This window comes from Cyprinodon variegatus, unplaced genomic scaffold (assembly GCF_000732505.1).
Source record: "Cyprinodon variegatus isolate N-32 unplaced genomic scaffold, C_variegatus-1.0 Scaffold1004, whole genome shotgun sequence".
Lineage (NCBI taxonomy): Eukaryota > Metazoa > Chordata > Actinopteri > Cyprinodontiformes > Cyprinodontidae > Cyprinodon > Cyprinodon variegatus.
The window spans coordinates 170,140-182,226 of NW_015151457.1; the positions used below are offsets into that span (position 1 = coordinate 170,140).

At 39.5% G+C, this 12,087-nt stretch overlaps 1 protein-coding gene across 1 annotated transcript in view; it reads left to right on the forward strand.

Moving 5' to 3' along the window:
• Window positions 1-715: 715 nt before the first annotated feature.
• Window positions 716-12,087, forward strand: part of egfl7 (EGF-like-domain, multiple 7) — a 13,673-nt gene continuing 2,301 nt past the window's right edge. The window contains exons 1-6 of the mRNA XM_015399346.1: window positions 716-936; window positions 5,508-5,715; window positions 6,140-6,262; window positions 7,008-7,120; window positions 8,789-8,884; window positions 8,966-9,148. Of these exons, the coding sequence (XP_015254832.1) occupies window positions 5,636-5,715; window positions 6,140-6,262; window positions 7,008-7,120; window positions 8,789-8,884; window positions 8,966-9,148 (595 nt within the window). The 5' untranslated portion in view covers window positions 716-936; window positions 5,508-5,635. The remainder of the gene's footprint in view (window positions 937-5,507; window positions 5,716-6,139; window positions 6,263-7,007; window positions 7,121-8,788; window positions 8,885-8,965; window positions 9,149-12,087) is intronic.

Here is a 12,087-nt window from a genome sequence, read left to right on the forward strand (position 1 = left end):
CAAGTACAAATGTAACTTTTTTTTTTACAGTTCAAGAGTTCTGGAAAAGTCTGACCTGTAAATACACAGGAAAGAAGTAGTTCTGCAACCATGAAAGGTAAAGTCAAATATTCCATCTTTCTTATATGTTGGAAAACTTACATAACTATCACAGCATTGCCTTGCATTGCACTAATCTACACAATATTTCCATTTTTTTTTTCGAATTTGGATTTTCCAATTTACCAAGCCATAGGCGACTTCAAGGATTAAAGAGGGTAGCACCAAAGCACAGAATGAAAGGGAGGGAAAAGAAACTCCTTATCGTTCCTGCTCTTTAACTTCAAGCTGCAATTTCCCAGATTTGATCTCAAACAGTTGTAAACATGAGCCTATGTGGGCTCTGCAGCCATCAGTTCCACTAATGCATCAGCAGGGTTGTATAAAGCAACTAGGTTCAATAAATGGCTACCACTAGTGTTTTCAGCTGAGCTCCTAAGGAGGGCAAGAGGTGAGAAGGCTGAGGGCACTTTGCCCCCTTCAAGATTATGAGCTCTACAATAGGAGCCGAAAAATGCTTCAAAATCAGATTCCAGCAGGATGGAGAGTGTTTGTGCAGGAGAGGGCTTTTATCAGTGGCAAACACTCACAGGAAGTCCGGTTTGGGGATTGTCCATCCAATTCCTGCGTTCCACAGGAAGCGCAGCATAAAAAGCAACTGAAAAACGCCCAAAGACATTTCATTTGTCGCCAGCCAGCTCGCAGGGAGCACCTCAAATTGGTCGCAGGGGTGGGTTTTTGAAAAAATCTGCATTTTTCAGCCTCAACTGAGCTTGAGCTTTAAAAAGAAACTGGAAACATGGAGAGCTCCTCTGAGCCACGGGTCTGGGGGCTCGCGCCCACGGCCAGCAGACAGCCTGCGCGCGCACATGCCCCTGATGAACGCATACTGCCCGGGTAAGATCTCTACACTCTCAGACATCATTAACTCAACAAGTTTGCTTTTTTACACAAGGTTAGAAGTAGATGTGGTTTAATTATACTAAAAACGTCAGATTTTGGAAAATCTGCCCATTTCTTTTTACTACAAATGATATGCATTAGGCTTCAGTACAGATATGCAGAAAAAGTAAATAAATAGTTATGAATAATTATGGAGATAAAACAAAGACATTTGCCTTCAGTCTGTTGTGTCTGATGAATACTAGAATCCTATCCTCTTTTTCATTCATTTAATGCATCAGAGCTGAAAACCCCACATCTCTCAATGTATACATGAGTTAACAAACATTTACTTTTATGTATTTTTCGTGTGTTTAGTAAAACAGTGGATAAAAGTTATAGATACGTGCTTTGATGCTCAAATTGGAAAAATCTCAAAGTTTCATTATTAGATACCTTGAATAAAGAATCTGTCATATTTTTCCTCTTTTTATTTTTAGAGTCAATAGAATTATTGAGTCATTACGTTATATTTTAATGTATGTAATGAAAGGCTTTCATAGCTGTAATAATTTAAATTTAATTGTCATAAATACACCTAATTAATAAAAACGTCCATTTATAAATCTTTATCAATAATGAAACACTAATAATCAAATTTCAACTTAATTTGAATTTAAACACGTCATTTATTTATTTCATATTTCTTGCTGTCATTGTTGCAGTTGAATAGGGGGAATTATTAATTCAATTCAGTTTATTTCTATAGCGCCAATTCACGGCACATGTCATCTCAAGGCACTTTACTGTTCACCAGATCATACAGTCAAGTTGATTCAAAGTTTTCTATGTAAGAAAAACCAGTTGATTGCATCGACTCATTGACTCGAAGGCAATCCCTCACATCAAGCATGCTTGTAGCGACAGTGGAGAGGAAAAACTCCCTTTTAACAGGAAGAAACCTCCAGCAGAACCAGGCTCAGTGTGAGCAGCCATCTGCTGAGGCCGACTGGGGTTCAAGGAGACAGAAGCAGAGATATATAAATAAAAAAAGGATTAAAACCTATTTAGGATAACAATGATGACCCCGCCCACTTATTTACATGGTTAATGCTAAAATATGAAATATTCATGAATGTACGGCTAATAATTATGTAAAACATATACTTAAGTGTGTTAAATTAAAGTTCCTTGCAAGATAATGACTTTTTTTACGAAATAAATAATTACATATTTTACTTTTCTTTATGCATCCATTTATTTGTAATAATAACGACTGTTAAAAACACACACACACACACACACACACACACACACATACATATATATATATATATATATATATTTTGCTTATATAATGTCTGCACTGCATCATTTTCATGAATCATTAAAAGGACAAATGTTTATTTTAAAAACTATTGCTGTATTAGATTTTAGGACTTGCCTGAAAGATTTATATACACCTTACAAGGTAGAGGCTCGGCACTTTTGTACAAAAAAATTTAAAAATTACATAAATAAATCTTATTACTTCTCAGACTATTTTATTATATTAATACAATATATACAATCAATGTTTATTGTTTTATTATTATTATTATTATTATTATTATTATTATTCTTTAGAAAAGCAGCAACAACAAAAACCCTAAAGGCAACAAAAATATTTTTGCAATTAAATAAAATCTAAAGTGCTTTGATCGTTTAATGAACATTACGTCACTCTTTGAAGTCTCAGCCTTAAAGCGATGCTGCGTCTATGGCAGGCTTCTAATAAATATGTAAACGGCCTGCCATAGTCTTGTAAAGCGTAGGGGGTTTCTGAAGGAAAAGAATAAAAAGTGGGAAGACGAAAAAATGTCAGTAGCGTGACGTCAGCGCGGGTCCCCCCCAAAGCGCGCGGGTGACCCAGCTGAGGCAGTGGAAGGAGGTCCTTCCATCACCCCCCATGCTCTCTCTGACAGTCTGAGCTCTGCTGGCGGACTGTTATCACTGGACTTTTACCTGAACAACTGATTTTTTTTAGTGAAGCGGTTAGTTTTTAGCGATCCTCACCAAAGGATTGTTTTTATTTTTTATTCTAATGGGCAACAATTGTGGAAAGGCTGATTGTTAACTGAACGGTTTGTAGTTAATTTGTTTTCCTATCCATGCATGCGCTCCGATGGTGTCTGCTTTCAAATATCCGCCTGCGGCATCTATGTTCAGCTTATAGAAACATTTTGTATTTCCTTTGTCCGTTCAAATTTGTTTCTCGGAGTCTTTAGCATCACTTTACGGCGTAAGTTAGAGTTACGGAGAAGTAAATGATGGATGTGAGTCCGACGCGCAAATCTGTGCAGATTGCTGCTGGGAAACAGCACCACCCAGTGGCGCATTTTAAGAACTACAACTAGTTATCTTGGAATTTATATGATTTTTTTTTTTATGGGGGGGGGGGTTAGTTCTGCATAAAGCAGATAGGATATGCTTATATATAAAGTAAAACATTTATAAGGAATTATACATTAGTTTTGAATAATTCAATCAGTTGGCTTATTCTCAGTGTAAGAAAGCTTTTTTTCTGCAAATAGATATAAGTTTTGATCAATCTGAAACTTTGTTTTTAAATATCTATTTAGAGTGCTACTGTCTGATTTAAACCAATTTAATATTACATTTCGTAGTTTTATTTAGCAGTTTTGCACAACTTATAAAATAGTTCTACATAGAGATAGTAGTGTGTTATGTGCCTCATAGTGGTTGTAAAGAAAGACATTATGATTTATATAATTCACATAAGAAAAGTTTGTTTAGCGGTCACTTGGTAGCCTTAAAACATGAATGCTGTAAAAAAAAAAAAAAAAAAAAAAAATTTGTTGCTTGGGAATGGATTCTTAAGTGGAAGTGGCTCCTTTAATCAACTCTCTTAGGGCCCCCTTTAAACCCTGAGCAGGCCCCGTGTCTGTGCTTGCACAAACCCATGCTCTCAGACATGTGATGTTTATCATGAATATAAACATCATTTTAAATCACAGGCTCTTACAGTAAATTTCTCTCAACTTGTACAAAAAATCTCACATCTAGTAACTGTTTCATAGCAGCCTTCTGCTGCTCTGACAGTGCTGCTCACCATTGCGCTTTATGAATGAAAACAGGCTTGTAGATGTACTTTATCTCTGGGCCTGTAGCCAGCAGGGAGGGATCAGACTGACATGCACGCTGTCATCCGAGGATTAGCATCACCTCTAGGATAACTATGCTCATCCGTCAGGCTACACAGTCTTATAACCTGGGATTGTTCTCAGCAGGCTTTAATATACTGGGTGAGATTCCCGAGGAGTTTAATATGTGTGTTAAAACAGGCCCTACAGACAGGTGGTCTTGTCTCTTTTTCTAATAATCCTGTGCAGAATGTGCTGATCTAGGTGTTTATCTCTCCTGCCTCAGAGTCAGAAAATGTGTGTGGGCACGGCCGGCCTAAGCTTGCATTGGGCCCTTAGCTGAGTTACAGCTCCTACCTGCTGCCGGCCGCTGGTCTGGGACAGTGTTCAAGGCTACAGCCACATAGCGTCATGTTGAATATTATAACTGTCACCTGCCTCAGTAGTGATAACAATATTGTATTTAATTAATTTAAATGCAAAACAAAATGATATAAGAAACATATCCCATGCTGTATGGTCTTTTTTATGATTTTTAGAAATTCTTACTACATAAAAAAAAAAGATTTAAACAGCCATTAGTATAAAAAAAAAGATAATAAAAATGTGAATATATAAATATAACAAAAAACTAATTATCGGGGACTGGAATTTTGATCTAGAAAATTAAGCTTTGTAAACTGGTTAAGAAATCCAGCGCTAGAGTTTGTCACTTTTCTGCAAACTAAACAATCCAAAAAAGATTGCAATAAAAACAGAAAATACATTAAAAACAGAAGCATTCTAAATTTATCTCACAAAAAAATCACACATGATAACCATCATTATTAGAAAGCCGAAGAAAAAAGAAAGCTTCAGCATTTTTTCTAAAAAAAAAAAGCAAATGATGTTATTTATTTTGTGTGTTTTATACAGTTTTTTGTGTTCTTTCTCTTTTTTTGCACACCAGGCTTTCCATACATTCCCTTTAACCTACCATTTACTAGAGAATCATCCTTCATCTGAACACGTTTCATCCCAGTCTGGTTCTGGACCCACACCAATGAATCTTCTGCACTCAGCTCTTCTCTTAATGTCACTTGAAGACTCCCTGCTGTTCGTTTTAAGCTATTAAAGCTGCTCTTTCTCACCTTTTTCTCCCCATCCGGTGCTAAATGGAAAGCTTACTCGGCTTCCCACAGCTCTCTCTGCACTAATTTCAACTTTTTAATACTCTGCTCTGACGCCCGCTCAGCTCAGACACAACACAGCTGACGCTCGCTGTGCTCAGTCCGTCTCTCTTCAAGTCTCCCTCTTCACAGCAGATAAGGATGACCTGTGGCTTTGCAGGAATGAAGTCTATTCTATTTGAGTTCCTGCAGAACATTTTCCAGAATTTCCATCTGGTGAAAAAGGAAAACGTATTTTCTGTTTAACTGATCACAACTTTTTCTTTTTACACAGGTAGCTGGGGCCACCACAGACATTCAGCGTGAACAATCTGGCTACGCTCTTCTGTCCTGCATCATCCTCCCTACGATTGGCACAGAGGAAGAGTTTGAGCCTGGGGAAACGTGGGAAAGAGGAAGACGATGTACCAAGAGCTGCTCCTCTCCTCTGCCCTCCTCTTCCTCCATGTGATGGGCACTCCCCACTTCTTTGGGCATCATGGGTAAAAGCTCTGCTAAATCTCTGCGTTTATCATAGACTGTCACTTTGTCACTAACCTCACCCTGAGATGTTTGCTTTAAGGAAGCCGTTCCTGAATGGGACGTTCCCAGATGACATGCAAACATTTAGGAGGTCATTCTCCCAGAGGCCAAATCTCAGATGATTAGAAGTGGATAGGCTGTCATTTATGGAATGGGGTGGGTGAGGACCAAAATAAACTAAACTAAGGGTCAAGTGCAGACAGGAAGGTCAAAGATCAGCTCTTAACTGGGACACATAGGCCACTGATGGTTTTAAAAAGACAATGCTATTGGGATCAAGATCACAAAAGATGTAAAAAAGTTTTTATTTTTTATTTATTTATTTTTTTTAATAAGGGCAAGGGTAAACTTCAACCTGCTCTATTTTTGTTGTTTTTGCTCCAGAAGGCGGACATGTGGGCAGGACCTCCGTCACAACGTCGTCACGACAACAGAGTCCTTCGCCCAGCCTGTGCACAAGCCCTACATCACCCTGTGTCAGGGCCATCGCCTCTGCAGCACATACAAGTGAGAAGCTCACACTTTCACCAAGCTCTCCCACCAGGCAAGAAAAAAAGATCTATACTCTGGTCACAGAGCTGTTAAAAACAGCTTTTAAACCAAGACGTCCGCATGTATAAACAACATCGGAGCAGGAGAAAAAGGTGCAACAGTTGTGAAATGAGCTTCCCTTTCTCCCAAAACACACACACGCACGTAGAAATCCGTACTGTACACAGAAGTGGGTCACAGTGGCACATAGTTTGAGTGGAATCTAAATATCGAGTACTTTGTGTAACGACGGGAAATGAGCTGCCTGCCCGCAGAGACCGCTGCCTTGTTTATTTTGGACTCTCCGTACTAGCACCCTCCCAGCTGCTCTCCAGCCCCCTTACCTTCTCCACATTTTTTAATCCCTGTTAACTTTTTCTCTCAGTAAAGCTCACTTTCCCTTTTTTTTGGATCTGTTTTCTTGGATCTTATTGCACACATGTCTCCAGTTTCTAGATTTAGCCTCAATTTATTGCTCTTAATTCCCCCTCCTCTGGTAAAACAAACAAACCATGTTCTCAACAGCCTGAAGCCAGAATAGTAGATAACAGATCTGACATTGCATCATTTCTGCCCTCTTCTCATCCCTGACACCTTCTTCCAAAATCCCTTGTTTGTCTGCTCCACTGAATGCTAACATTCTCGTCTATTTATCTGATCAGACAGAAGGTCCTGCTACTCTCCAAATGACCTGTAACCCCTGACTCTGTCACCTCCACAGAACTACGTACTCCCTGGCTTACCGGCTGGTAAGCAGAATCGCTTCAGCCTCGCATTTCTACCCAGACTGCTGCCCCGGCTGGCGGAGATTTCACTCACACAACTGCAACCAAGGTATCCGAAATAAAAGTGAAATGCTGATAAAAGGTTTTACTCTCCCTCTATCTTCATTTGGCCAAAATCCAGAGTCAGCTGCAGCTAACGGGTAGTTTGGCATTTTTACCGCCTTAAAATATCTTTCATTGTCGAAACACAATATAATGTAGCTGTAAAACGGTCAGGTTTGCTCTAGGCTTTTTAAACAGGAACGCAGTGTCCGAATGTCCACCCTAATCAATATATAGGGTACTTTATAATGGTTAAGCCATACGTCTAGTGGACTTGAATTTTCCCACAATGCACCTTGAAAAGTAGTGATCATGATCATTAGACAATCAGATATTAGCTGCCAAAGCGGCACACTGTCGCTACCCAGCAGGGGCGACAAATAAAGACGGCGCAGGCATGGGCGTTCAGTTTTTTAAGCACGCATGACCCATGGAAACCTTAGTTCTCGACGTGGCCGACCCGGGTTCGAATCCACCTTGTGGTCCTTTGCCGCATGTCTCTCCCCTGCTTTCATACCCCCTTTGCTGTCAGCTTAGTGTTTAAAAAACGCTGTAAAAACCTAAAAAAAAAAGATAGGTTAGGACAGATGTTCGGACACCGCCGAAATGAAGACTGGAGGCGGTTCGCCGCCAATTGTTTTGCTCTTTTGTCGACACTGAAACATTTAAAGAGTTTCTGGTCAGACCAACAGCCTTTATTAAAACAACTAAAACAAATTATTTCAGTGGTTTAAGGATCGCATTTTAATGTAGACTCATTCTTATTTTAAGCAGCTGCTCTGACCAGAAAAGTGCTGCTCTTTGGACATGTTTCACACAGGAAAATAATTGCTGTTCTCTTTCTCCAATATAAATAACCATTCAGAATGAAAGAATATCAGGGTACTTTAACAGTTTACATTCAGCATTAGCACAAACCACAATGATTATTGCTCTTAGGGCAAAATATCTGATCAGTTCAAAACGTGTTTTATTGATTTAGGTCAACTATGACTTTATTTAGTAGACTGAATTTGAAAAGTAAAAATTTTCAATGAGTTTAAATAGCAATGTAGTTTAATAAATGGATTTAAAACCATATATTACCAATAAAATAAATCAATCTGTTTTAATGGAGCACGTCTCATAGCTAGGAATGTATGAAAAAGTGCTATTGATTAATTAAGGAAATACATGCATATATGAAATAAGGAAAAAAGAAATAAAAATCTTAGTAATATAAAAAAACATTTGAAGGATGACGAAAATAAGAAAACACAGTTCTGTATTATATAGTTGGTTCTTCGTAGGTCTTACATCACTAACGGGGGAGCAAATTGAACAACATACAGACATGTGCAAGTCGACTGTTAGCAGCTGAAGGGAGTTTAAAGTGAACTTTGAATATTTTTAGTTAGAGTTTTCCATATAAATCAGATCTGTTTTGCAATTGTTTTCAGTATTATCTGATAGGAAATGATACATACATAAAAAAAATAAAATAGTCCACCCACCTCTAATTTTTTTCATATCTTCAGACGAAAGGTCTGATTAGAGGCTGAACAATAAAATAAGCAATAGCAGACAACAGTGGGAGTCAGAGGGAAATTTAATTTGTTTCCCTATAAAGGTTAAAATCATTTAAAGTAATGATCATGAATCAGGGCTGATTAATAACTTTTGATGTGTTTCCTAGCTCTGTGTGCAGAACCCTGTGTTAACGGTGGAACCTGTTTGAAGCCCAATAAGTGTGCGTGTGCTCCTGGCTGGACGGGACAGCAGTGCCAAAACGGTATGCTGAAAATAAACCACTTCCACCTTCACAAAAATCCATAAGCGCACCCACTGATTTATTTGATTTCTTGGCTGACAGATGTTGACGAGTGCAGTGGGTGGCAGCCCTGCACCCAGCTGTGTGTTAACACAGCTGGAAGCTACAGATGTGTCTGCAGGGATGGCTTCAGACTGGCTGGAGATGGACGTTCCTGTCACCAGCTTCCATCTCCTCCTCCTACTCAGACTCCCAACCAGATTGCAGGGAGCCACGCTGATGCGGGTAAATGAGCATTGAATGCATGCATGAGCCTAAGTTACATGTGTCAACGTTCTGCAGCAGCACAGAAGAAGAAAACATGACCAGCTTCGCGGTCCATTATTACTTTTGGTACGCGCTATGCCACTCTCAACTCGTACCGTGAGTAATAATGCACTGCGACTGGTGCCGACTCCAGACTGGTGTTATGTGAGGCTGGCTCCATGTGGTGAGACTCGGATCATTTGGACTTTGATAATGACTGTGAGTCCTGTTGCTGAAGCAAACATCTGCCTTTAATCCAGATCCCGAGCTAATACAGGCATATTTCCACCCCACACACTCCATCAGTTCCCTCAGAAATGTTCGCCTCCTCGTTAGACCAAACATTTATTTGTATTTGTTCTTCTCGCGTCTGTCAGTGCTTTGGAAAAGTGTTTAGTCCACGTTTATTGCACTGCATCCACAAACTGCAGTGTGTTTTATTGGGCTTTTAAGTGATGGATCGACACAAAGTGGTGCGTAATTATGAAGTGGAACGAAAATGATATGTGGGTTTCAACACATTTCTGGGGGGAAAAAAAGAAAAAAAGATCAATTGTGTTTAATCTTCCTCACTTTTAAGGCAGAGCAACGTTTCGGTAACAGAAATTGTTCAAAGTCAGACAGATTTGATGGGGAATTTCTACTCATGTTCCTATTAATGACTGGACTTTGACTGGACCACCCTAACACATGATTATGCTTCAAACTAAACCTTCTTTCCATGCAGCTCTGGCTCTCTTTAGGGTCTCTGTCCTACTAGAGGGGGAACCTCTGTCTCAGTATCAAGTCTTTCCATCAGGTCCATTTATCCTTTCATCACCTCTGCCCAGCTTCCATGTCTGCTTAAGACAAGCATCCCCAAGACATGACAATGGTACCGTACTGCAGACGCTGTCATGTTTATATCCAAAATCAAAGTCATAATAAATCCACTGATCTTAGGTTTAGGTCTCTGATCCATAACGTCAGGTTTAGGCTAAGCCCGCTGGGGAATGAATTAGGCTTAGGCATGAAGTCCACATTCCTTAAAGGTATAGTGGAGGATGGTCTTTCTCCGGATGGATCATCAAAATAATTTCCCCCCTAATTGTCAATCATTCTGGTGATATGTTTACATAACAAAGTTTTCCCATTTTCGGTGGAGAGTCTAACATAGTGGAAAAATTGCAAATCTTCTTTTGGAAAGTAAGCTTGTATGAGCAATGCAAACAGCAACTTTTAAACAGAGTGTGCACGAGGAGAAATGGGCTTGTGCACGCTCTCACACACACAATTAACAGGCATTCCCTCTCAGGAGCGGGTACAGTGTTGTGCATGTGCATTTATTTTTAAGGAGAGAGGGCGGGTCTTTTCAAAAATTTGCAAAAATCCTCCACAGACCTTTAAATTTAGGTTTTGTCCTAAACTCTAAGGAAGCCTTTTTCTTGTGTTTGACAGAAATTTATTAGCAAAAACATAGACAATCACATAAACAATGAAAAGGGTTAAAAAATCTTAAAAAAAAAATCAGGGGCCATTTATTAAAAAAAAATAAAAAAAATAAGAGTATAGATTCATATTTTGAACTGTCTTAAGTTTTTAAATAAAATTCTTTAACGAAGACAAGCATATAATTCTGTGGAACTAACCCACCTCTGGTATGGATTGTAAAAATAGCTGTATTTTTTTTTCTTCAACATGTTTTTCTTCTACGGGCTCCCTGACTTGTCTGCTGTGTTCCTCAGTCTCCAAGATGCTGTTTGTTCTCTAAGATGCTCTAACAACCCTCTGAGGTTTTTAACAAAACAGCTGGAGTCAATATTAGTCGATAGCAAATGATTGTTGTTTACTTTCTATATCCTCACTTCTGGCAACGGACAAATACATTAGATTTTTATTTAGGTAAAATAGGGTTGAGGGGATTATTGTGAGCAAATGTGAAACAGTTCAAGTCCTCGTGAATAGCTCTGCTAGGCAATGTGGCCACAAAACAATACACACACCCCCTCTTACCCTGCTTTATGTCTACTAATGTTGTTGACCTCAGGATTTTTCCTTTAAAGTCTGATTCCAAGTCTGCATTATTGCTCTTTGGGGAAATTATGCACCGAAAAAGAAAAACCTTCATGCAAACGTTCCTCTGCGTCATTTCTCCCGGCTCTTTTCAGCTTCAGGACTTTTTTTTTGTGAGTTACCTAACTGTGAAATCAAAACTCTTTTTTTGTTTTGTTTTGCTTTTTTTTTTGGAAGAGGTGGGGGGGGGTGGGGGGTGCTGTCTCCTGCATTCAAAGTAAAAAAGAATCTGTGCATAAATGAGAGATTGCCAAATCTCCAAGGCCCTCCTCCAAACTCCCCTCCATTTATCAGACTTTCTCCTGGAAACTGACCACAAGCTCCAAAAGTTCACCTTCCATGGCGGCGTGATGGATTGCTGAGTCAGCGAACAATGCACAGAGGACGGGGTGAAAAGCAGCAAATATGACAGGTCTAAGATGACGTAGAGATCCCTTAGAGGAGCTGTTTGTTAAAAGGAGCGTGTCTGCTCTTGGAGCTTGGATGCAGATGAGGCGTTTCGCTCCAGAGACGGCTTTCAAATATCTGTTCCCATATACATGTCGGAAGGGATGTTGATGGAGATCCAGAATGTAAACAGAGGGTTTAGATGCTCAGAAGTCTGACGTCTCTCTGCCAAGAGTCTTGGATTGTGTTTGGGATTTTCAGCCTTTTCCGCCTTTTTATTCCTTTTTTTTTTTACCTCACTCTCTTCTTGGCTAACACTTATGCTCTGATTCCAGCTCCATCAACTCTGTCTGCTGGGGGTCATGCACCCAAGAAGTCCCCTCCCCCCCATCCTTTCCTCTTTTTCTCCTTTCTGTGTTTCTCAACTTATTCTTCTTTACTGTGGAGCACATCTACGAGAGATTGAACATCTCCCCTTC